The sequence below is a fragment of the Delphinapterus leucas genome, chromosome 21 (genome assembly GCF_059928025.1).
Source record: "Delphinapterus leucas isolate spDelLeu-1000000601 "Yukka" chromosome 21, BTC_Dleu_Yukka2, whole genome shotgun sequence".
Taxonomy (NCBI): domain Eukaryota; kingdom Metazoa; phylum Chordata; class Mammalia; order Artiodactyla; family Monodontidae; genus Delphinapterus; species Delphinapterus leucas.
Window position 1 is genome coordinate 32,705,089 of NC_143149.1, and position 26,224 is coordinate 32,731,312.

The 26,224-nt window shown below is 43.8% G+C and overlaps 2 protein-coding genes across 2 annotated transcripts in view; one reads left to right on the forward strand and one right to left on the reverse strand.

Moving 5' to 3' along the window:
• AP3M2 (adaptor related protein complex 3 subunit mu 2) lies at positions 1 to 24,478 on the forward strand. The gene is made up of 10 exons (XM_022571310.2): positions 1 to 35; positions 1,332 to 1,395; positions 1,480 to 1,817; positions 5,539 to 5,710; positions 9,497 to 9,634; positions 14,297 to 14,382; positions 14,634 to 14,767; positions 16,096 to 16,303; positions 16,526 to 16,670; positions 17,824 to 24,478. The coding sequence occupies exons 3-10, from the start codon at positions 1,545 to 1,547 to the stop codon at positions 17,922 to 17,924; spliced, it is 1,257 nt and encodes a 418-aa protein (XP_022427018.1). The 5' UTR covers positions 1 to 35; positions 1,332 to 1,395; positions 1,480 to 1,544; the 3' UTR covers positions 17,925 to 24,478.
• PLAT (plasminogen activator, tissue type) overlaps positions 23,468 to 26,224 on the reverse strand; it is a 23,802-nt gene continuing 21,045 nt past the window's right edge. The window contains exon 15 of the mRNA XM_022571311.3: positions 23,468 to 24,346. Within this exon, the coding sequence (XP_022427019.1) occupies positions 24,188 to 24,346 (159 nt within the window). The 3' untranslated portion in view covers positions 23,468 to 24,187. The remainder of the gene's footprint in view (positions 24,347 to 26,224) is intronic.

The window sequence follows — 26,224 nt, forward strand, 5'->3', positions numbered from 1 at the left end:
CGGCCGAACGGTGGGCGCTGCGAAGAACAAGTGGGGTAAGGAGGGCTGATGACCCGGGTCCCGGGTGGGGCTGGGCGCGCGGGGGTCTGGGCGGGGGCGCGCGGGGCAGGGGCGGGGCCACGGGGTGCCGCCTGACCGACCCTCCGAGCTGCGTGATGCGTCAGGGAGAGGTGAGGGGCTGAGTCCCGGTCTAGGGAGGTGGCCTGCTCTGGCCGGAGGGCTGGGGGAGGAGGGGACACTGTTGTCATGGCGACGCAGGTGAGCAGACGTGCGACCCTTTTCAGCCCCGGATCGTGCGCACACCTTAATCCGCCCGCGTCTACCTCGCCCCAAGCTGCCTCCATCCTCCCTGCGACCAGCGCAGAAATAACCCTCGTTGGCAGCCGACTCTGCGCCGCCACAGCGTGGCTCCCCGGCCCCTCTCCCTCCCGCAGCCTCGTCGCCGGCAGAGGGATTAAGCTCACCCTGCGGCACTTGGTACAACAGGCCTTCGCGATTTGGCCACCTGGACCAGTTCGCGGAGTGGCCACAGCTGGGGTCCCGCGGGGCCGCCTCGTTTCTGGGGACTGGCACCGTAGAGATGCCGCCGCCTGAGGGACCTGGGGGATCCCCCCAGAGGGATTTTTTTAAAGGCAGCCAATGTAGAGCCTTGTGCATAACATGTACTTAGAAAATGGGGTCTGACTGGATAAATCAAGATCACAACGACAGCTCTATTCCGTGGACCATCGCTATCCGTAGAAATAGGCAGCGATCCACATACTGTGTAATTTTACATGTTTTAGTAAGCACATTTAAAAAATAAACCAGTTGAATTAATTTTTATATCTTTTATTTACCCAATATATCCAAAATATCAATATTAAGTATAATCCGTATTAAGTTAATATTATTGACTTAATTAATTGATATTAAATTATTGGTAAGCTATCTTAAATTCTTTTTTTTTTTCCCCATACAAAGCCTTCAAAATCTGGTGCGTGTCTTACATTCACAGCACATCTCAGTTTGGACCAGCCACATCTGAAGTACTCAGTGGCCCCATTTGTCCGATGGCTACTGTGTGAGACTACACAACCATAACCATTTCTTATAGGTGTGTGTTGTTGCCAAATACATGAAACTCATCAGTGTTCTTTGACGCCCTCTTGTTACAAGGAGGCAACAAAAAACATGAGGCAGGGGCTTTTTTTCTCAAGGAGCTGCCAGTCCAGTTGAGAAAATAGACACTCAAAAATTAAGTGGAATTTTAAATGGATATGATTCAGGCAGTAGTAAAGATGACAGTATATGATTAGCTGACAAATGAGATGGCTGATAATTACCCTTAGGAATTCTAGAGAGTGATACTTCGGGCTCCTGCAGTAGCGGAAGACTTGAGTCTCGTCCTGAAAGGTGGGTAAGAAGGCTTGGGCTGCTGCACAGATGGGGAGGGGGTTTTGGTTGACTGCAACTGATCAGAGCTTCTCTTGTTTTTAGAGTTGAGCGTTTGCAGAGGCTGTCGGACGGAAAAAGACTTTCCTCTCTCACTGACAGCCTCCACCATGATTCACAGCCTTTTCTTGATCAACTCTGCTGGAGATATTTTCCTGGAGAAACACTGGAAGAGTGTGGTCAGCCGTTCTGTTTGCGATTACTTTTTCGAGGCACAAGAGCGAGCAACTGAGGCTGAAAATGTTCCTCCAGTTATCTCCACCCCTCACCACTATCTCCTAAGTGTTTACCGTCACAAGATCTTTTTTGTGGCTGTGATCCAGACGGAGGTGCCACCTCTGTTTGTCATTGAGTTCCTTCACCGGGTAGTGGACACGTTTCAGGTGCGTGAATGTGAGGAAGTTCATCCATGTACCTTACAAAGTGTCTTTATAGTTCTGTTTCCATTGTTTTCAGCCTCAGTGAAGGAACTTAAAAAAGAAATTAAAACTCTGACATTGCTCACTTCCTCTCCCGTCTGGTAAGACGCTTGTTTCTATTTATTGAACGGGCTGCATCTAGAATGACAGGTTGTATACTTTTGAACCCGTTGCCTGGGAAAGCCACCCTACTTGGTATGATGGTATACAGTCATTTCATTTCTAGAGAATGGAACTATCCTACATTTTGTTCACAAAGCTGATGAGTTTCGATTTTTTATTTATGGTAGACTTGATGTTAACCATCGTTAACGACATTGCTTTGAGTTGCATCAAAAAGTGATTCACTCACCCTGGCAGGGGTAACTTGGGAACCCATCCTTCAGCTTGAATTTGGGGTGCTCATCCACAGCATATGAGTACCAGTGACAGGCTGTTTTTTGCAAACTTAACATTGGAAAATCTTCTGTACCTGTAAAAACTTAAGTGACACATTTTCCAAGAGACAGTTTTCGAGTTTTTCCTTCAGGAATAGATTTGGAGATCTTGGGGCGTGGGAAGGTATGTCATACCAGGATGTCAACACCCTTTATGGCACAGGATTCTAGGCTGCCCAGACTCTGGATTCAGACATTTTCTCCCTAAAAGGATTGCTCAACTTCTAACGGTTGTGGTTGTTTGCATAACTCAACGATCCATGAGAATCAAGGGCCCTTTGGGTTAACTTCTGTGTCATGTGAGGCCTGGAATTGGTCACATGAATACAGAAATTGTGGGATTGGAGAAGAAGAGAGCAAGGACCCAGACATTACGATAAAAATTAAAAAGCAAGTCAAAGAGTCCTTTCATTTACCCTCAGATATAGATCACATGTTTAGAACAGTTTCATTCCCCAAAGAATATACATACATTTATATTTTTTTCCCCACATTCTTTTCTGGTAGTTCTATTCTGGGATCCCAGTGGCATACTTGTTCCATCACACAGTGAAAACCTGAGAATGATAAACCCCAGTATGTGGAAGAACTAGAAGAGCCCAGCAGTTTTGATCTTCAGCCACTTGAGCTGGGCCTTGTTAGGATTTCCACAGGGATGCTTTACGCCGTTAAGAGTCTGCTCCCTATCTCCGTAGTGATATGATGTAACTTATTACAAGGCAGGAAGTGAGAAATGTTGTTTAATCTAGTTGAAACCACAGAGGAATTGGGGAAAACCTCAAAGTGGCTACTTTGGAAGGCTGGGACTTCAGAGCTTGCCATTTTGGAAGCATTTGTTAAAAGTAAATGGCCGCATCCTGATTTTAATGTCTTATCTGATGTGTGTTCTCTGGCTGCGCTCTTCCTCTCATAGCGGAAGGAGCTCCCGCTATGGGAGTGACGCACTTTGCTGTGGCGCTGTGCTGTGCTCACCAGTCTGCTTCCAGCTGATTGAGAAAATCACATTCTGCCTGATTAGAAAATCGAGGGAGGTGTTTTTTAAAGTTTATTTTATTGAAGTATAGCTGTTTTACAATGCTGTAATCTCTGCTGTACTGCAAAGTGATTTGGTCACACACATATATGTATATATACATTTTTTCTTATTTTTGTCCATGATGGTTTATCACAGGATACTGAATATAGTTCCCTGTGCTCTACAGCAGGACCTTGTGGTCCATCTATTCTCTATATAAGAGTTTGCATCTGCTAACCCCAAGCCTCCCCCACTTTCCCTCCCCCTTGGCAAGCACAAGTCCGTTCTCTATGTCTGTGAGTCTGTTTCTGTTTCATAGGTAAGTTCCTTTGTGTCATATTTTAGATGCCACATGTAAGTGATATCATATGGTATTTGTCTTTCTCAGTCTGACTTACTTCACTTAGTACAATGATCTCTTGGTCCATCCATGTTGCTGCAAATGGCATTATTTCATTCTTTTTTATGGCCGAGTAGTATTCCATTGTATGTATATATATACCACATCTTCTTTATCCATTTATACGTCAATGGACACTTAGGTTGCTGCATGTCTTGGCTGTTGTGAATAGTGCTGCTATGAACATAGGAGTGCATTTACCTTTTTGAGTTATAGTTTTGTCTGGACATATGCCCAGGAGGGCATTGCTGGACCATATGGTAGCTCTATTTTTAGTTTTTTAAGGCCCCTCCATACTGTTCCATAGTGGCTGCAGCAGTTTACATTCCCACTGACAATGTAGGAGGGTTCCCTTTTCTTGAGTGAGATGTTTTATTTATTTTTCAAAATAAAATCATTCTTGAGAAGGAAATGTATAACTTTTCCCCCCCTTCAATCCTCATTTTTTTAAAGAAGAAATCTTTTTCTTTTAGAAACACATTCCTGACTCCTAAGTGGTCTTGGATATTGGAATGTCTCTGATAGTTGACGTCATCTGATGTAATTTAGGTCATATCTGGAGTCTGTGTTCCGTTTCGGATGTCATAATTTGAGGAGACTGTTGGAAAACTAGAGCAAATTCAAAAGAAATGGCAAGACAGTGAAAGAATCTAGAAACCTTACTGTAGCACGAACAGTGGGAGGACCAAACAGGGAGTTTGGCCCTGTGAAGAAAAATGCAAGTCAAAGCTTGTCCTGGTCTTCAGATCACTAGATCACCATGGGGCTGTTATGTAAACCTGTTCTGTAAGGCAGACCTAGGAAGCAAATTTCAGTTTAGCAAAAGAAGGAACTTTCTAACAGTCAGTGCCGCCCGTGAATAAAATGAGCTTTCTCAAAAAGGGTGAATTTCCCTCAGTGGGTGAATCCCTAGAGGGCTGTCTGAGAGGCCCAGCAGCAGATGTGCTGGCATTGCCAGGAGGGGCACGCCAAGCGGCTACAGCATTTCTCTCTGCATCATTTCATTGCCGCGCACCACAGATTACATGGTGCTTTGTAGTTTACAAAGCATGTTCATACATGTTCTTAGTTCATCCATCAGGCTGAGTTTTTACAACCCTGTGCAGCCCATGGTATTATCCTGATTATACTATGAGAGAAATCAAGACCCAAATTAGTCAGCAGGACTTAATCTAGTAGGTGACGATTAAGATTATTACCCAGGCCTTCTGGTTTGGAATCCAGTGCTTTTTCCACAACCCAGACAATTTAGTATCTAAGTTTAACCTTTGTTAATAAAAGGACAAAGTGTTACTAGAATCCTAGCATCTTAGAGTAAGGGGATCCAAAGAGATTTTCAGGTGTGCTAGCTCACCCCCTCATTTCATTTTGTTTCTCTCTCAATTCTTATTTGCTGCCTGAATGTTAAGGAATAGCACAACAGTAAGGGTTAAAAAGATTTTCAGGTCCAATGTATGTCATATCAGGTATTATCACTTTGCGTAGTTCTTTCAAATTCATGTTCATAAACACATAGAATAGTCTAGATTCAGTTTTGTATTCTTCATATTTTATTAGTTGAAGAAACTAACCCAAAGAGATTAAATGACTTACTCTAGTTTATGAAAGAAGTTATTAATGACACTTGTAGTACAATCCAGTCCGGTGTTCTTTCCACCAAACTGGGCCTGCCTAAGAGAACCATGGTTATGCTTCATTCACTTATTTTAGAAGATCCCAGAAACACAGAGTAAACACGTGTGGACAGGACTCAATCCTTGCTCTCTGGGAACATTCCTTCACTCATCACAGTCTCTGAGTGACAAATGTATACACGTATTGTATTTTCATCAGGATTATTTTGGAGTCTGTTCAGAGCCTGTGATAAAAGACAATGTGGTTGTGGTTTATGAGGTATTGGAAGAGATGCTTGACAACGGGTTTCCATTGGCTACCGAGTCGAACATCCTCAAAGAACTGATAAAGCCGCCCACTATCCTTCGAACCGTTGTCAACACCATCACAGGTACGAGGGGGGCCCCAGGGAAGGCTGCCACCATCCTGGGTGTGGCTTAGCCTGCTGTTGTGCATTGTTTTGAGTGCTTGTCTTTGGGGATCTCAAATGTCCAGGTGCTTTAATTTTATTCTTTATAGTCTTTGAATATAACATGAAATATATTTTTGTTATATAGAAAATATTCTGATTTCAATGACAGGATGAACTTTTCTCCTTTAAAAATAATTTGCCTGATTACAGAAGGAGCCCATGATTATTGTAGGAATGTCAGAAACACAGAAAAGCACAAAAAACATGAAAATTTCTCATAATCCCACCACATTTTTAACATACGGTGTATATTTTTTATCTTTTCTAGACATCAGGATAATGGATGGACAGGTGGAATTTTTTAAAACAACTGTTTTATATATATATATATATATTTTGTGTGTGTGTGTGTGTGCGTTACGCGGGCCTCTCACTGTTGTGGCCTCTCCCGTTGCAGAGCACAGGCTCTGGACGCGCAGGCTCAGCGGCCATGGCTCACGGGCCCAGCCGCTCCGCGGCATGTGGGATCTTCCCAGACCGGGGCACGAACCCGTGTCCCCTGCATCGGCAGGTGGACTCAACCACTGCACCACAAGGGAAGCCCTCTTGTATATTTTTAAACTTAACTTTTCATCATTGTTTTGTGAACATGTTCCCATTATGATAAATATTCATCTACATAATTTTTGGTGACTTTACAATTTTCTGCCATACGGAATAGATCCCAGGTCATTTACTGTGTCCCTGTTTATGATGTCTCTGATTTTTTGTTCTTTTAAATAGCAAGGAGTTGGCCTTCTTATGCCTAAATCTTTGTGCACATCTAGAATGATACTTTTTCAGTATGGAAGTGCCGGATCAGAAGGTGTGCGTGGGGCCTTCCCTGGTGGCGCAGTGGTTGAGAGTCCGCCTGCCGATGCAGGGGACACGGGTTCGTGCCCCGGTCCGGGAGGATCCCACCTGCTGCAGAGTGGCTGGGCCCGTGAGCCATGGCCGCTGGGCCTGCGCGTCCGGAGCCTGTGCTCCGCAACGGGAGACGCCACAACAGTGAGAGGCCCGCGTACCGCAAAAAAAAAAAAAAAAAAAAAAAGGTGTGCGTGTCTTAAGGACTTTAATGCATTGTGCCACATAGCCCCCCAGAGAAGTTACGTCAGTTTATACTTTCAGTAGCAATTATGCAACCTGGCCAACTCTATTATTATCGTTATTAATTATTTTACAACTTTGGCAATTGGATAGTTTAGTGATATCTTGTTATTTCCCAACTTGTTTTTTATTACTAAGGAAGTTAAAACCTGTTCAAGTGTTCATTGACTGTTTTTCCTCTATTGTGATTTACTTTTTCATGTCCTTTGCCTGTTTTTTTGTTATTGTTGAAATGTTTTTCTTTTTTCCTACTAATTGAAAAGTATTCCTTTCATTTAAGAATATTAAACTATCATATATACTCTAAATACACACGCTAGTTTGCAGGAGTCTCTGTGTATTTTGAATGCTCTGTTGTAGATGTTTTCTCACATCCTGCCCCTGGTCATTTAACATTGTTCAAGGTGGTGTTTGTTTAGCCACCTTTAAAGTTTTTTGATGTAGTCAAAATAATCATTCTGCTTCATTAAGGTTTTACATTTTGGGTCTTGCTTAATATATAAGCAAGAGGTTTCATGGAATTTGACAAACTGAATGAAAAATACATTTTAAAAAGTAATTACAGAGGGGTTGGAAGAATTTTCCCTGTCAAATATCAAGACATATTTAAGTTCACTTGGTACATTAGACAAACACTCATAGAATAGATATACTTTAAGAGCCAAGACAGTTTGGGGGAAAAAATATTTTTTTAAAAAGAGCAAGAGAAAAAATGTGTCCTGTCAGAATCAAGATATATTATGAAGTTTTGGTAATTTTTAAAATATAGTATTAGCCCATTAATAGACAAATAGACGATTGGGATAAAATAGAAAGTCCAGAAACAGATCCTTTTATAGGAATTTGGTATAGATAAATGTGCTCATATATCAAATCCGTGGACTGCGGGCCAGTTGTTAAATATATTGTATCGGGGCAGTCAGCTTTGATACAGAAAAGAAATGAAGTTCCCCTACTCACTGTATACACAAAATAAATCTTAGCTGGATCAAGAGTTAAACACAAAGAAACTTTATAATTGTTAGAAGGAAATATTGGAAAATGTCTTTTTGATCTCAAAGAAGGGAAAGTCTTTCTTTTAAAAAAATACATTTTCTTCTATTTCTTTTATGGTTTTATTTTTAGATTTAATTCTTTAATCCATTTGGAAATTGTCTCGGTAAAGTAAGACTCTGTGGTTTTTTCTCCAAAACTGTCGGTTTCCCTAGCACTATTTATTGAATACTTTACCCCTTTTCCTCGTTTTTTTTTTAAAGTATGCATGCATCCATTTTATTTATTTATTTTTATTTTATTTATTTACTTTTGGCTGTGTTGGGTCTTTGTTGCTGTGCACAGGCTTTCTCTAGCTGTGGCGAGCAGGGCCTGCTCTTCGTTGCGGTGCATGGGCTTCTCACTGTGGTGGCTTCTCTTGTTCCAGAGCACAGGCTCTAGGCGTGCGTGCTTCAGTAGCTGTGGCGTGTGGGCTCAGTAGTTGTGGCTTGAGGGCTCTAGAGAGCAGACTCAGTAGTTGTGGTCCACAGGCTTAGTTGCTCCATGGCATGTGGGATCTTCCTGGACCAGGGCTGGAACCCATGTGCCCTGCATTGGCAGGTGGATTCTTAACCACTGCGCCACCAGGGAAGCCCTCCTCATTTTAAAATGATATTTTTATCTTGCACTAAGTCATTATTGGATTTTTGGTCTGTTTTTAGGCTTTCCTGCCTTATAACCATACTGATTTAATTATTATAGCTTGTTGATATGTTTTAATACATAGTGCCTCTTTTTAAGAAAACAAATTGTCAGGTTTTTCAATATTCTGGGCTCATTTAAAACTTTAAAAGCTTTGTTAGTGACTGAATCACTTATAAATACTGTGAAGTCATTTTCCTGAATCTCACTTAAATCTAGAAAAGATATCTGAGAACCAGCTATCTTAGTTGAAATGTTTTGTAAAGCTGCTGAGTATATGTGTGTTTAATGTTTCCTTCTTTATATTAAAAAAGATCCAGGTTACATTAGAAGAAAATAGATTTTATATTAGTTCTATTTCAGAATTTCAGTATAGAACCTTTGAATTAAAAAAAAAATTTAATACCTGTGGGGAAAAAAACAAATCAAGGAATCAACTTACAATTCTTACAGACAGGGAACGATCTGATTTATATTCTTTTCCTGAGTTCCAGTATTGGTATAAGAGAGATTATGTATACATTTTAATACCTGGCATAAATGTATCTAAAACCCTGCTTCAAACTAGAATACTGTTTTTACCCATGAAAATTTTATATCAGTATGTAGATTACCATCCCTACCGAAAGCCAATGCATTATTTAAGCTGCAAGTATTGTGCAATTTGAGAGACCAAGTTCAGATTACTTTCAAAACCAAAATATGATATCTGTTTCTCAGGTAACTTGTTAACCTTTATTCTGCTTGAGGAGGCAGACCAGCTGGTGACAAGTTTTTAAAATAGATTAGGTTACCAAGATAGAAGTTGGGAAAGCTATAATCTTTTTCTTGGAAAAATTCTTCAATTAAGTGCATGGATAGCGGATGTATAGAAACTTTTGGGGAAGTGTTCTCTGGTTGTTGGATAATTGGTTACATCTAATTATCAAATATTCATTGTCTCAGGAAGCACCAATGTGGGTGACCAGCTTCCCACCGGGCAGCTGTCCGTGGTGCCTTGGCGACGGACTGGGGTGAAATACACCAACAATGAGGCCTATTTTGATGTGATTGAAGAGATTGATGCCATCATTGATAAATCAGGTAAGTGCTTTCAGCCTGTTCACAGAACTATGAAAATAGAAAGAGGCCCCTTTTAGATAGTGCTAGCTAGTACCAGAATTACCCCCTATTCAAGGTCATACATTTTAACTTAGTGGCTACTTTGTGTCAAGTATTGTGTATTAGGACTGGACTGAAGTGTTATGATGTAGATGACATGATCATACATGTAGAAACTTCTAAAGACTCCAACCAAACACTTTTAGAACTAATAAATTCAATAAAGTTGCAGGATACGAAATCAACATGCAAAAATCAGTGGTGTTTCTATACACAAACAATGAACTATCCAAAAAGGGAAGGAAGAAAACAATCCCACTTACAATAACAACAAAAAGAATAAAATACTTAGGAAGAAACTTAACCGAAGAGACTTATACACTGAAAATTACAAAGCACTGATCAAGGAAATTGAAGAAGAGCAGATAAATGGAAAGACATGCTTTGTTCATGGATTGGAAGAATTAATATTGTTAAAATGTTCATAATACCCAAAGCAGTCTATCCCCATCAAAATCCCAAATGCTATCCACATAAATATCTCAATGGCATTCTTTATAGAAATAGAAAAAACCTAAAATTCATATGGAGCCACGAAAGACCTCAAATAGCCAAAGCAGTCTTGAGCAAGAACAAAGCTGGGAGCTTCACAATTCTATATTTCAAAATATATTACAAAACTACAGAAATCAAAATGTATGGTAGTGTCATAAAAACAGACATGTATCCCAGTGAAACAGCATAGAAAGCTCAGCAATAAATCCATGTGTTTACAGCCAGCTGGACTTCAACAAGAGTGCCAAGAACATGCAATGGGGAAAGGCTAGTCTCTGCAGTAAGTGGTGTTGGGAAAACTGGATATTCACATGTAGAAGAATAAAATTACCCTTATCTCACACCACATACAAAATGGATACAAGACCTAAACATAAGATCTGGAACCATAAAACTACTAGCAGAAAACATAGGGAAGAAGCTTCTTCACACTGGTCTGGGCAGTGATTTTTTGGATATGACACTAAAAGCAAAGGCAACAAAAGGAAAAATAGATGGGATTGCATCAAGCTAAAAAGCTTCTGTACAACAAAGGAACCAATCAACAGAGTGGAAAAGACAACCTACAAATGAGAGAAAATATCTGAAAACCATGTATCTGATAAGGGGTTAATATCCAGAATACACGAGGAACTCATACAATTTAATAGCAAAAAACCCCAGATAATCTGACAAAAAAGTGGGCACAAAGGATCTGAAGAGACATATTTCAAAAAAAGACATACAAATGACCAACAGGCATATGGAAAGGTGTTCAGTGTCACCAGCCATCAGGGAAAAGCAAGTCAAAACCACAGTGAGATACCACCTCACACCTCACATCAAAAAGACAAAAGATGACACGTGTTGACAATGATGTGGAGAAAAGGGAACCCTGTACACTGCTGGGGGGCGATGTAAGTTGGTGCAGCCACTATGGAAACAGTATGGAGGTGCCTCAAAAAATTAAAACTCCCTTATGATCCAGCAATCCCACTTCTGGGTATAGATCCAAAGGAAGTGAAATTAGTGTCTCAAAGAGATAATCTGCAGCCCCTTGTTCATTGCAGCATTATTCACAATAGGCAAGATATGGAAACAAGCTAAGTGTCCGTTGATGGATGAATGGATAAAGATGTGAGATAGACTCACACGCAGGAATATTTTTCAGCCATAAAATGAAGGAAATCCTGCCATTTGTGACAACATGGATGAACCTGGAGGACATGATGCTAAGTGAAATAAGCCAGACACAGAAAGGCAAATATCGCGTGATCTCACTTATATGTGGAATCTGCAATAGTCAACCTCATGGAAGCAGAGAGCAGAAGGGTGGTTACCAAGGACTTGGGGGAGAGGGAAGTGGGGAGTTGTTGGTGAAAGGGTACAAAGTTTCAGTTACACAAGATGAAAAAGTTCTGGAGATTTAATATATGGCACAGTGACTACAGTTGTGTACTTTTTTTTTTTTCCGGTGTTATTGGGGTGTAACTGACAAAACTGTAAGATACTTAGCATGTATATTATGGTGATTTGATATACATATACACTGTGAAAGGATTTCCCTCATCACCTCACATGTGTATCCTCTACTTGAAATTTGCTAAGAGTGCAGGGCTTAAGGGCCCTCACCACCAAGAAAACCCAACTAACTGTGTGAGGTGATAGATATGTTAATGAGCTTCATTGTGGTGATCACTTCACAGGGTATATGTGTATCAAAACATCAAGTCGTACACCTTAAATAGATACACTTTTTATTTGTTGATTATACCTCAACAAAGCTGAAAGAAAAGCAATAAGAAAAACATGATGCAGACCAGTGCTGAGCTTACATTTTCACTGGTTTTATCCTCTCGAGTGAAAAAGAAAAGTAACAACCTGATCTCCTGTTGATCAGATTTCCTTTTGGAAGTATTTGACTCTCAATTCTCATGGCAGAACTAACGTTGTAATCACTAAAATTCAGAGAACCTTCTTTTCTATCCATTGGGATAGGTTAATGTGACTACAAGTCCTTGGAGCTTAGAAATTTAGAGAAAGTTCTCTTCACATGAGTGAACTCAGTCATCCAGAAAGTGTTTACGGAGAACCAGTGGTGCTGTACCTGAGTGCCGGATTGTGCGCATGTGATGGTGACTAAGACAGGGTCTGTGGCTGCAGGAGGCTTCCTGAAAGTCTAGCGAGGGAGAGAGAAAGGGAAAAAGATGGAGCATAAGAGAGGTCCCCTCCTACCCAGGGCAAATTGTTAAGCTAACTAACGCTTTGTCAGGAGAATGAGTAGGAGTTAGTAACACCTACGTGGATTTGGGAGCAAAGCAGTGCAAACACTATAAGATGAGTAAAATGTTGTTGGGAAATAAAATAGCTCAGTGTGATTGGATTGAGAGGTGTTAAAAAAAAAAAAGAAAAGTAAGCGATGAGGCTTTAAAACGAAGTAGGCACAGAAGCTTTTCATATTAGCCCCAAACTGGAGAGGACCCAAATGTCCATCAGTAATACAAAGGACAAAGAAATTTCTATATGACCACACCGTGGAATACTCTACAGTAAAGAAAAAGAACTGCAGGTACACCTGACAGCATGAATGAACCTCATGGTGTTGAGCAGCAGAGTCAGATGCCTAAGATCATATACATTTGTATGACGTTGGAAAACATGTGCAACTTAATCTAAGGTAATAAAAGTCAGAATTTTAGGGACTCAGGTGAACTGGGATGGACAACAGGAGTGTGCTGGGTTGCCGGTGAGGGTCCGCATCTCGACGCGGGCCGTATCTGCATAGGTGTGAACATATTTAAAAATTCATTGGGCTGGACATTTAAGATGTTTGCGTTTTACTCCAAGTTTGATCTCAATGAAAAAGTAAAAAAACCAAACCCAAAAAGCTCTAGGTGGCCAGATGGTGAAGAATCTTGTATGCCATTTTAAGGAGGACGCTTTGGAGCAATTGAAGAGTTTTAAGCTGGGAATAATTTGACACGGTTTGTTGTTGAGAACCGTCCAATGGGCTGCTGCGTGCAGCATGGCACGGAGTTGGGGGGAGTCTCGGGGCAGGGAGGCGGGAGGCTGTGGTGGAGTCCCGGCCAAGGTACAGGTTCCGTGATGGTAGTGAGGATGGAGAGGAGTGGAGGAGTCACGTGAAGAGGGGATGGAGCGTTGGTGGGATATGGACGCCAAGGGGGCGGAAGTCATCAAGGACGCATCTGTGTTTCTGGCTTAGGCAACAGGATATCATGAAGCTAAGGAAAAGAGAAATTGCAGATCCAGGAATGAAGATAAGGGACTCACTTTTTGACACGTGGAGTTTGAAGTGCCTCAGTCACGTCCAAGTGGGGCAGTCCCGTTGGCAGGAGTGAGGCTGAACTGGAAAAAGGATTAGGAAATAACTGGCCATCAGTGGAAATCGAAGCCTTAGGAAGGAGGTAAAGTAACCCAAGGAGACCGTGTCAGGTTCAAGAAAAGAGAAGTTCAGAACTGTGATAAGATGTCGACATGTAAAGGATGTCCAGAGAAGGAGCAACCTGCAGAAGGCACGAGAGAGAAGAGCTAGAAAAACAGGAAATCGGAGCGGTTAGGAGGAGGGAACACTTGAAAGAAGGAAGTGGGCACAGGGCCCTGCAGCAGGGAGAGCCTGCAGGGTGAAGACCAAAAGTATCCATTCCATTTGGTGGCAGAGCTCCTTGGTGCCCTTAGGGAGAGCAGTTTCTGATATGAATTCAGTGTTGTGAGCCATTGGTTAAGATAGCGGTGCTCTGTTGGATTCTGGCACTAGATTGAAAACTCCTTTAGGCTAGTAACTATCTCACCAGTCTTTTATCCCCACTGCTTCATTAGTGTCTTGCACTTGTTATGCAGTCGATAAAGGTTTAGAAGGAGGACAGATGGACTGGGTAGATAATTTGGATGGATGGATGGATGGATGGGTGGATGGATGGATGGATGGATGGACAGAAGGAAGGAAGAAAGAATGGGGGAGGGGAGGAAGAAGGAAGGAAGGAAATAGGATGGGAGAAAAAAGAGAAGGTTAAAGAAGGAGGGAGGGAGGAGGGATGTTAGTTGGGAGGGACAGAGAGGGTTTTACCTTCTTTCCACCTTGTTCTGTCTCAGGGTCCACAGTCACTGCCGAGATCCAGGGTGTTATTGATGCCTGCGTCAAGCTGACCGGAATGCCCGACCTTACGCTTTCCTTCATGGTAAAATCCTGGGCCAGAGATTTAGTTTTTGGGAAATTAGATGCTTCTGGAATGACAGAGTGGGGGGAAGGGGATGGAACCAGAAGAAGTGATCAAGGACAACCACAAAGCTCATGTTGGGCTTGAATTTTCTAAAAGTAACGACAGAATCTGTGTGTGTGTGTTTCAGTGAGAACAGCATCTGAGTTACTTTCCCGAAAGAAGCACGCTGTTTAATTCCTGCTTCTTGCTTTCCCTTGCCTGTCACTCAGAACCCTAGGCTGCTGGATGATGTCAGCTTCCACCCCTGCGTCCGCTTCAAGCGCTGGGAGTCCGAGCGCATCCTCTCCTTCATCCCTCCCGACGGCAACTTCCGCCTGCTCTCGTACCACGTCAGTGCACAGAAGTAAGCAGCCATCGAACCAAAGGGTGGAGTGTGCGTGTGCGTGCGTGTGTGTGCATGTGTATGTGTGTTTGGAAACAGTATCCAGGCTCTGGAGTTACCTGGGCTCTAGGTAACTAATTGGGTAACCTCAGGTGAGTTGCTTATCCTTTCCATGTCTGTTTTCTTACCTGAGAAAGTTGAAGTAATAAAAGTAATAAATGATGAATAAGTAAGTTGAAAATAATAAAAGTACCTTGTTATGTGGGTTAAATAAGGGACTCTAAATAGTGCTTCACACAAAGTAAGTGCTTGTTAGGTTTACTGCTGTAAGTTTTATTGTCGTTATTATATGCCTAAACGGGAACTTTTTCTTTTCTCAGATTGGAATCTAAGAACACCTGTATTCAATCCCCTCCACTCAAAAAAGCCATGAATGGTGCTATGAAAAAACATAAAATTCAGTGATTTTTTGGTCTTGCACATTCTGTTTACTATGGAGTCTGAGGGCTTTTAGGGGAAGGTGTATAGTAGAAGATATGCAGACTGAAGAGAGCTGTGGGACCTCACAGCCACTGAAGCCTTCCTGTGGGATTCGGAATAAATAATGTAGGGAAATGTCTGAGCGCCTGAGGGCAGAGGCTCTGGAATCAGACTGCCCACACTTAAGCCCCACCCATAGTACTTATGATATATGACCATGGCAAGTTAGTTAACCTCAGTTACGTATGAGGATGTCAGTATTCATGACATCAGGACAGAGGCAGTGCCTACTTCCTACTTACAGGGAGGATTAAATGAGCTAATAGAGAGAAAACCTTTAGAGTGGCGCTGGCCACAGGAAGTGCTCCACAGATGCTAAGGATGGTTACAACTTTAGTATCATCCTGTAGCTTCTGTGTTTCCTCTTCTGTCAGATGACAACCCTACCCCTTAGGGATTTTTAAGGATCAAAGTCAGGTAAAAGCACTCTCTAGAAATTGTAAAAGCTCCGTGACGTATGAATATTACCCTCCCAAGTACAAATAATTATTGGTCACATGTCACAAAGTAAAACACAGAAACGTGGTTTTTGTTTGCCACGCCTTTTTCTCATAGTCTGCCAGGTCTGCTCTTTGGTTTTGTTGATATCATTCAAAGAGTCATTAGAAGAATTAGTTTACTTACTAGTCAGCATCTTAGCTTTACAAAAAGAAAATAATTAAAGATGTCTAGAGGGTTTTTCTGTGCTTACTTTGTAAGATAAGGAAGCAGGTGAGGGAGGCAAGGCTGCCAGCGGGGCAGAAAAAGGGAAGTGTGGCCATTTTTCCGGTACATTAATGACATGGGCTTTTTGTCTCTCTCTTTTCCAGCCTGGTGGCGATTCCAGTTTATGTCAAACATAACATCAGCTTCCGGGACAGTAGTTCTCTTGGCCGCTTTGAAATAACGGTGGGCCCTAAGCAGACTATGGGGAAGAGCATCGAGGGGGTGACGGTCAGCAGCCAGATGCCCAGAGGCGTCCTGAGCATGAACCTCACGCCGTCTCAGGGCACGCACATGTTTGACCCGGTCACCAAGGTAGGAGAATAAGCGGGAGGCTTGAGCTGCCGTTGTTATAAATAGCAGGAACTCTGCAGGAACCCTTTATATCTTGTGGAAAGGGGAGATGGATCAAAGGGACATTGTTTAGGACACTGAGATAATTGATGGTAACAAATAGTATTGTCTGCTGGGAAACACCCAGGAGGCCGGCACCTCAGATGAAGGTTCCACTGTAACTTCTTTCCTGTTTCTTTGGAGATGCTGTCTTGGGATGTAGGAAAAATAAATCCCCAAAAGCTCCCCGGTTTGAAGGGGACCGTGAGTCTTCAGGCTGGAGCTTCCAAACCCGATGAGAACCCCACGATTAACCTGCAGTTTAAGATCCAGCAGCTGGCCATTTCTGGTGAGTGACACCCAGCCCGACGTTGTGGGGCGGGCAAGCGGCCAAGGCAGTGAGCGACATCGCAGAGCCTCCCGGCGGCTCCCTGTCTGCAGAGTTGTGTTTCGTTACCGGATACATGATCTTTAGTCAGATCTTTCGTAGCACATTTCTGGAGAAAGTCCGTAATCCTCACCTCAAAGTTGGCTTAAGTGACATGAATAAAAGTGTCTGAGACACATGTGAGAAGGAAACAGTATCGGAGACAGAAGTGTTCACAGGCCGAGGCTGAGTCACCCTGGGCCTGCTGATTGGGGTCCCAGGGTTTTCAGTAGGGGGATGCGTCCGCATTCTCAGCTGGTGACTGAAAGAAGAATTCCCCTCCCCTCCTTTCCCCCAGTCTCAGAAGATTTCACAGGTGCTGTTATCATTGGGAACCCTCGGGCCAATCCGAGTCATTGACTGTAGCCTATGCCCCGCAGGTAGTTGACTGCGCCAGGCACTGGTTTAAGTTCTCTTCATCTATTATTCAGTCCTTAGAACGACCCTTTCAGATGGATAGGAGATGACTTCAGCTTTATATGACGCTCCTGTTCTTTTTTACCAACGGATCTTGTCTAGTTTAAGTGATTAGAATTCATTTAAATAAGCTCTTTCATCTTAAAATACGTAATAAACTTTAAAGCTCTGCACATTATAAAATGTCCATTTCTTAGTATAGTGAGAATATTTAGGAAGCACTCATGTATTAATTCATCACTTTTCATCATTAATTTATTCATTTAGTTATACCTTTATTTGATTATGAATTTGTTAATTTTGTTATTATTATTAATTCATATGTTCAACCCCATAACTTGAGAAAAATCTGGAGCGGTCTTAGTTTTCCCTTACCCTCATTTCAGCCTGCGTATAACTTTCTGCCCTTTCCACTTCAGGAGTATGTCTCCGAATAGGCTAGCTTTTCATTGGGGCAGGGTTTTATTTTCAGCCTGTATACCAAGAGTGAAGTATCTGTCGGCTGCGTTTAAGTGATATAAGTAAGGGCAGGTATTTTCCAATTCACTGTTGCAGCTTTTTCTAGCCCACGGATCTCTTTGAGTTGAAACGAACCTAAACAGTTCTGCTACCTGCTTCTTTTGAGTAATGCTTATGTCTTGTTCTTCCTTCCTTCCAGGACTCAAAGTGAATCGTCTGGATATGTATGGAGAGAAGTACAAACCCTTTAAGGGCATAAAATACATGACCAAAGCTGGCAAGTTCCAAGTTCGAACCTGAAGGGAGAGTTCTGCAAAGGGAACAGTCGTGAACACTTTTTCATTGCTTACTTGTCTAAAAGTAAAAACTGTCAGCCCTCTCCTAGGTCACTGCCCACTCTGGACCACCTGCTCCTGTTTTCCCGTAGCTACAGTGCCCCGGAGCTAGTGAAGGGAGGAGGCCGGGCCGCCAGGGAGGCCTGTGCAGAACCCACACACCAGCAGCACCAAGTCAGTTCTCAAAGCAGAGGCGTGCGATGCAGGGGGAGGTACTTGATGCCGTATGTAACTACTTGTGACATGGTTACCACAGGAAAAGACCAGCATTTGTTACTCGCTTGGCTTTAATTATCTGAAGCTAAGGAAAGACGTCTTTAGTTTTTGTTTTTTTTTTAATTAATTTATTTTATTTTTAGTTATTTTTGGCTGCGTTGGGTCTTTGTTGCTGCGCAGGGGCTTTCTCTAGTTGTGGCGAGCAAGGGCTACTCTTCATTACAATGCAGGGGATTCTCATTGCAGTGGCTTCTCTTGTTGTGGTGCACGAGCTCTAGGCACACGTGGGCTTCAGTAGTTGTGGCACGCGGGCTCTGTAGTTGTGGCTTGTGGGCTCTAGAGCGCAGGCTCAGTAGTTGTGGCGCACGGGCTTAGTTGCTCTGCGGCATGTGGGATCTTCCCGCACCAGCACTTGAACCCATGTCCCCTGCATTGGCAGGTGGATTCTTAACCACCTCGTCACCAGGGAAGTCCTGTTTTTGTATGTCAAGCTGGGAAGAAAGATTAGAAAGAGAGAGCAAGCTTGGAAGAGAAGGACTGTTAGCCAAGGAAGGGCCGGAGAAGGCTCTGTTCTCGGGGCAGCGTGAAGTACACGTGCACACCGCACACTGAAATGAGGAAGGTGGGAGGAGCTGTCCAGCTCCACCTGCAGGGCGGCTGGGAGGAACAGAGTTGAGTGAGTTTCTTTTTGACCCTTCCGCTTTCATACAAACATAAACATTTGTACTTCTGGAAATGCACTGGAAACTTCTTAAATTCGAGTGCACTGTTGACATGGAAACCCCAGTAGAATCAGATTTTCCCTTAAAGACTACGATGCTCTCCGACCGGTTTTCCAATACTGACCGCTGCATGCCTCCAGCACGTGGCCTGGCATCTTCAGCGAGGATGAGCTGCTCTCTTCCAGGGGGTGTTGCCTGAAACGCCTCTTTCCCTAACCCCCCAACGGCTCCACTCACTTCACGCTACAGAATTCCTGTTCCCCGAGGAGCGCTTCAGAGAAGCCAATCCCATCACCCCTAGGGCAGCAGGTTGTGTGTCATAGTATCGGAGTGTAGATGGCCCCCTCGTGCCACCTCTGTGACCCAGTGGTTCCTTGTTCATGTCTGTCAGTGCTGCCCTGGTGCTGCAGTCCGACCTTGCCGTCTGCAGCTTTTCTGGTTGTGACCCTAAGTGAGAAGGATGCTGACCACCGAGGGCACGGCCAGTCCTGGGAGCTGCCCAGTAAAGTTATTTCCTCGGAGTCTCCACTATATAATATATTCATTAACAATGTATATCGACCAGTCGGTTTTTGTTTTAAGACAAAAAAATCTCCTGAATTGTTGAATAAAACTGATGTTGTAGGAAGATGGGCCGTGTTGATCCTGTGTAGCCTGGTTTAAGAAACACGGGCAACTGAAGGCAGACCTCAGGTGTTCCCAGCAGGGAATTTTTACTCTAGTTTAATACGCCCATTACCCACTGAAATATTTATAGAAAAGACAGGTTTTTAAAATTATACCTTTAGGAGCGATACTGCACCCTGCTTCGTGCAGGGAGAAAAATGAAGACCTTGTACTCTCCAAACCCTATGTTTTTTCTCTAAAACCCTGTTTCCAAATACTTCAGCAATTGTTTTGCTCTAGTTTTCTCTTCCTACTTCCTGGACTTGTTTTTGCTGCAGAATACTGTTGCTTTATGGTTTTCCTCTGGGGTCAACTGTGCTGGGGACAGACAGCACATGTGTCTCATTGTCTCATACTCCATCACTCCAGAATTTGTCCTGGATTCCCAGGTCCCATACACACCTGCCATGGAAGGGAGACGCCTCTGCCTGTGGATTCCAGAATACCGGAGCTGCTTCTCCCGAGGGCTCTGGAGGATTTCAGGGTTTCCTCGGTCATAGGAAACAACCAATATTTGTCCCTGAATATTCTTAGGTTTATAAGTCCAGCTGTCCCTCCAGGGCAGCTCATTCTAATTTCAAGGGAAGAACTTAAGGAGAAATAAAGCACCGGTGCTGTGGGACCCACAGGCCTTTGCATGGGAGGCACCCCTGGGCTGCAGACCCCTGGCCACCCCCTTCAGCCAGTGGTGTGTTAGCATAGGTGGGGCCGGGCGCCTCTGCCGAACCGCTCGGTTCCATACATGTTTAACGTGCAGAAGCATCTGCTGTGTTTAAATGTTAATAAAGTTGAGTGTTAACAGTCCTTAATGTCCTGAGGGTCATGTTACTAGGACTAGCGGTGATGCCGTGCACACACGCCCCAGTGGAAGCAGGAAGAAAGAAACCAGTTCATGGGGATCTCACTGCTTCTGCACTTTCCAACCAGCAGACCTGAAGCCATATGTCATTTTGAAGGTTGTGAGAACAAAGGTCCAGAGCCATCAAATTATGTCCCGCCTAGCGTGTGAAAGACAAAACCATCCAAACTGCTGGCGTCTATTCTAGTGCTTTCCTCTTCCTCTCTATCTTCCTGGGTTGATTAGTTAGGGCGTGAAACGGGGCTCCGAGGTCCCAGTCATCCTAATTGTAGTGGAGATTTCCCAGAGTCTCCAGTGAAGTGTAGACAAGGGTCCTTCTCCTACGTCTGTCCTGATTTCCTTCTCTAGATCCCTCGTGGCCTGGGGGAGACTAAGACTTCTTTCTGTTTTCTAACCACAAGTGTTGTTGAGTGTTTATTACTACCCCATCCTATCTGTTTCAGTCGTTCACGTCTCTTCCTTTGGTCGGGCTGTTTCCCTAACCTTGTGGTGTGACCGGGTACATTTTATAACATTTGTACTTTCCTCTATGGCCAGTAGGTGGTGACTCAGTGCCAGCAATGACATTAATTTTTGTAATTGTTAGAATTTTTAAAAGGGAATTGAATTTGAAAAGCTTAAACTTTCCCCCAAGATCCCAAGTACTAGGGACTTTGTGGGTCTTTGGCTTTCAGAGTTAAATGTGGAACCAAAGTTTATGACACTCTTTTGACAGCCTGACTTAAGATTGGGGCTCCAGGGGGGTCGGAGTTTCAATCATTTGAGTTCCTCTAGGCCTTTACCCATTAAAACAATTTGCACAATTATCTGAGAATCATTTTTGTTCTTTGGGTCTATTAGCATCTATCTGTTTTATCAATATTAACCAGCTGGGGATAGTAAAGAAATACTACTTAATTTACCCTTATACCCATTTTGTTCCCCCGACAAGTCCCAGACAGTTTACCCTGACTTTTCTCACCCACACCGGGTAATGATGTGTTGCGCTTTGAGTGTGTTTTAGCCTCATCCACATGAATCAGTCCTGCAGGGCTGGGGCTCTGCCTGGAGCTCAGTCACTGGCCTCTGCTGAGCACCTGTCTTCATGCAGCCTTTGGTTTCCAGGACTTCACTCAGAGGAATGTTGGGGCCTTTTAACTTTGCATTTCCATCAAAGGAGCCCTCACTGCTTCAGTTCATTTCATTAACCCAACTACCCAAAGAAAAGCTTGTCCTGCAAGGGGGCAGGGGGTGAAACCAGCTCAACTCTGGCCAGAGATGCTCGGGGTCTTCCTTACTGCTGTCCTCCAGCAGTGTTTTTCCGAAATGGCTAAGATGCACATCTGTCTAGGACAAAACCTGCCACTTTCACAGGGGAACTTGTAAGCCAGCAGGCTAAGGTCAGGAAGTCTGTGACTTACATTCCTGTGACCCACGTTTATTGAACTGGTCCAGGGACTTGAGCATTTCAGGGAAATTGGTGTTTTCCCCTGTGAACCAAACTCTTGGGCTTTAGAGAGCCTCTTTCCTTTGTGAGTTGAAACTACTTTTCTTCTAAGAACCTCTAAGCTGAGCAGTTCTGACAGCCTCGAGAGAGAGACAACTATGACCTCGTTTGCTCCAAGGAACAGTCGGCACTTACGCAACAGCAAGAATGGCATCATATTTATGCTTGTATCTGGGGCGTCAGTGATAACAAACACTGTCAGGCAGCAGCCAGGAGTATGGGTTGCATCTCAAGAGTAGTTAAAGTCTAAGAGAGGCAGAAAGCAGCATTACTTAAGTAACATACTTGTGTGGACTGGTCTGGGACTGAATTCTTTCTAATGAGCAGAAAAGCAAAATGGACTGGGAAAAAATGGCCCTAATACTAGCTCCTAGTCTGAACTAATAATTGGGATGTCGCTGTGTCAGCAAGGTCATGCTTAGCATCTTCTTATCCCTCATTCCTCCTTTATACTTGGGTCCAACCTAGGGAGTCTCCCTACCTAGTCTGCTCACAGGGCTAACTTCCCTGAGCCTCGCTTGGTCCATCACTCCCCTAGCCCAAGCCTCTGTGGTTCCCTGTTGCCAACAGAAGTAAGTCCAAAGCTCGGTTTGGCATTCAAAGCGCCGTAATTAAATTCCAACCTACATTCTTCTTCATGAACTTCACTTTGGACAAACTAACTCAGATCCTCCCCAGACTCGCCCTGCCTTTTTTGCCCTCCAGATCTTTAGATTTTCATGCAGTGATATTCCTTGCCTCAGGCACTATATTCAATATCCTCTGACAAACCACAATGGAAAAGAATATGAAAAAGAACGTGTATATATGTATAACTGAATCCCTTTGCTGTGCAGTAGAAATTAACAACATTGTAAATCAACTGTACTTCAATAAAACAGAATTTCAAAAGAATTTTAAAAATGAATGCCTTTCCCACCCCACTCCACTAGCCCAAATCTTGCCCAGTTTTTGAAAAGCCTACCTAATTCTATTTTTTCCTTAAGATTCTTTTTTTCAATTTTTCTTTTATTTTTATTTTTATTTTTTGCGGTACGCGGGCCTCTCAGTGTTGTGGCCTCTACCATTGTGGAGCACAGGCTCCAAAGGTACAGGCTCAGTGGCCGTGGCTCACGGGCCCAGCTGCTCCGCGGCATGTGGGATCTTCCCGGACCGGGGCACGAACCCGTGTCCCCTGCATTGGCAGGCGGACTCTCAACCACTACGCCACCAGGGAAGCCTCTTTTTTAATTTTATAACAAAAAGTGAATCAGCTGTACATATACATATAATCTCCTCCCTCTTGCGTCTCAAGAATTCAAAGATTCTTGAGTCCTTCCTGCAGCTGAATTTCAGTAAAACTTTCTGTCTGCTATTTTGTGGTCCATCTCCATTCAGCCTTCTTATTTCCCTAAATCCCTATCTTCCTGTCAAACCAAGAGCTCCTTTCTTCCCCCTCTGTACCATTTACATCACCTGGCACAGGGCCTTGTATGCCGCAACTATTCTGAATGAATGAAAGGAAATATTTCCAACGAGTCAAAGAACATGGACACAAGTAACATGAATAAAAGCTGTCGGGTACTGCATGTAACAGAACGATTCCACTCTGATTTGTAGAAAATATGTGAAAAATATATCAATTTATTATTCCAGTACAGTATCATATAGGTGTGCCAAGAGTATAAACAAAAATGAACTGATATAAATATGCTAGAGCCTAGTTTATTAGTTATTAAAATGATACATGTCTCCTGTCCTATGATGAAATTTATAAAGAAAAAAGAATTACACTCTACACAACAGGATTCCTTCCAAGAGGTATAGCCGGAGAAAGGGAAACCCCGACACTTGATTTGAAGGCTGGATTTGAGGCACATAATCTGGCCAGCCAGCCCGTCCCTTATTAGGAGGCTCCTGCTGGGCTTCCCTGTGACTAGAAACAGACATTCTATTCCTAATAGAATATTTCTAACCCTTCTTTCCTGAAGGATCCAGTTATCTTTGCCTACTGAAACATGCTTTCACCTTTGCAGTCCCGTTTCTAAAGCTGCTCACGTGGACAGAGGAGGTGGGCTTCTGCCCCGGGGGCTGGGATTCCAGGAGGGGCTGGCGTTTACCCCTCTTCTCATCTGACAGAGTATGTTTCAGACCTGAAGCCCCAAAAACTTCCAAAACGGAAAGTACCTATGGAAATCCATCCTCCCCGACTTGTGCTGCGTGAAGAAGCCCCCGCCGCAGTGCATCCTCGGAGGTGAAGGAAACAGGGTCTCCGTGATGCAGGGAACCGGTGCCCCTGGTCATGGTCGTGTGTTGTCCCGAACCCAGTCTAGGTAATTAGTAACCTTGGTGTACACGCCCGGAACGCCCTTCTGGCCACAGCCGAGGCCCCAGCTGATGATGCCGACCAAGATCATGTGGTCGTCCTTCATACACACCAGGGGGCCGCCCGAGTCACCCTGCAGAAGGGAGAACAGGTCAGCTCTTTGCAAAATGCAGACTCTTTGGGGGGAGGTTAGGGTGAATGCTTGTAGTGTTCCTATGTACTCTTTATTTTTTTTTAATAAATTTATTTATTTTACTTTTATTTATTTTGGCTGCGTTGGGTCTTTGTTGCTGCGCATGGGCTCTCTAGCTGCAGCAAGCGGGGCTACTCTTCGTTGCGGTGCGCGGGCCTCTCACTGCAGTAGCTTCTCTTGTTGCGGAGCACAGGCTCTAGGCGTGCGGGCTTCGATAGTTGTGGCACGTGGGCTCAGTAGCTGTGGCTCACGGGCTCTAGAGCACAGGTTCAGTAGTTGTGGCACATGGGCTTAGCTGCTCTGCGGCATGTGGGATCATCCCGGACCAGGGCTCGAACCTGTGTCCCCTGCATTGGCAAGCGGATTCTTAACCACTGCGCCACCAGGGAAGCCCTTCCTATGTATTCTTCAAAGTGCTCAGTTCGGGGAGGGAAATTTTATCTCAGTGACCTTGGGCCTTTACAGAATCAGGTTGTAGCTACCTGGTAAAGCGGAATTGAGATCATTGCTTGTACATTTCAGGTCCCCACCCAGGCTGTAACTCCACCACTTACTAGCTGTGCAGCCTCAGTCTAACTGGGCTTCAGTACTCTTACCTGAATGATACGGAATAATAATAATCTAAAATAGAAATCATACTGCCTCCCTTGTAAGGTTATGGGAATTAATTGAGAGAAAGTTTGAAAAGCTCTGAGAACAATGTGTGGCATTTAGTAAAACTCCTGGTAATCGTTAGCTGTTGTCATATTGAATCGAAATGATTTCTGGTTTCGTTTTTAACTTGCTGCTAGTGAGACAGGCTGGGACCTGGGACCCTTTGCTGCAATGCTTGCACCTGGATACACCTCTGCTGGAGCAACAAAATACAAAGAAACTGTATGGGACTAAAAATAGCTGTGTGCATATTAGCTGGGGCAAATTATAGACAAAAGATACAAAAGACCAAAAAACTCAGTTGCCACTTATGAAGAGCCGGGAGCAAAAGCAGGCACTACACATGCCCCCTAAACAAAACACCACCTAAGGGGTGGGCAGACCACCTAAGCACCCCCTCCTGCCCAACCCCTGGACCCGACCCTACCCTCTCCTCCTATAAGGGACCAGCTCTCCCCCTCTCAGTGAGCACGCAAGCAAGGGAACCTGTTGTTTGTTCTCGCTTCCCCCTGCAGCTGCAGGGTCCCCAGTAAAGCCTCGCCTGAATTTCTTGTCAGGCCTCTGATCAATTTCCATTGATTAAGGAGGCCAAGCACCCTGTGGGTAACACTAGCTAATAGATCACGGTTTCCTCTTGCAGAGAACCTTTTGTGACTGTCGAGCTAGGTGGTGGAGGTGTCTGAAAAAACCTTTCAGAGAGGGGCCAGAGGCTGTCAAGGAGCCAAGCGGGGGAGATGCTGGTGTGGTCTCCACATGAGAACTAAGCCTACAGTCCTCAGTGCAAGAGCCCGGCCCTGCTGTCTCTATCCCCTCTCCCCAGCCTCAGTGGGGAGCCCGGCACACTGTGGGCACGAAAACAGCCCAGCATGGACGGCTCCTTGGCTCTATTTAGGTCCTAAGTACACAGGTTGGTCTGTGTCTTACACCCAGTTATCATGAAATACAAGTACATACTAGCTCTGATAGGGATGCTAACACAGAGACCCCCAAAGAGTGTGCTTTCCCAGGGAAAAACCCTCATCTGAGGGCTGAACTTGAGTTCCTAAAACTTATCTCATAAATCATCTGTGTCCTACTTCCCAGGAAGGTGCCATTCCGACTTCCCCCTCTACACAATGGACTCCAGTTCCCCAGCACCCACAGAAGACAAAGATGTCTTAATTT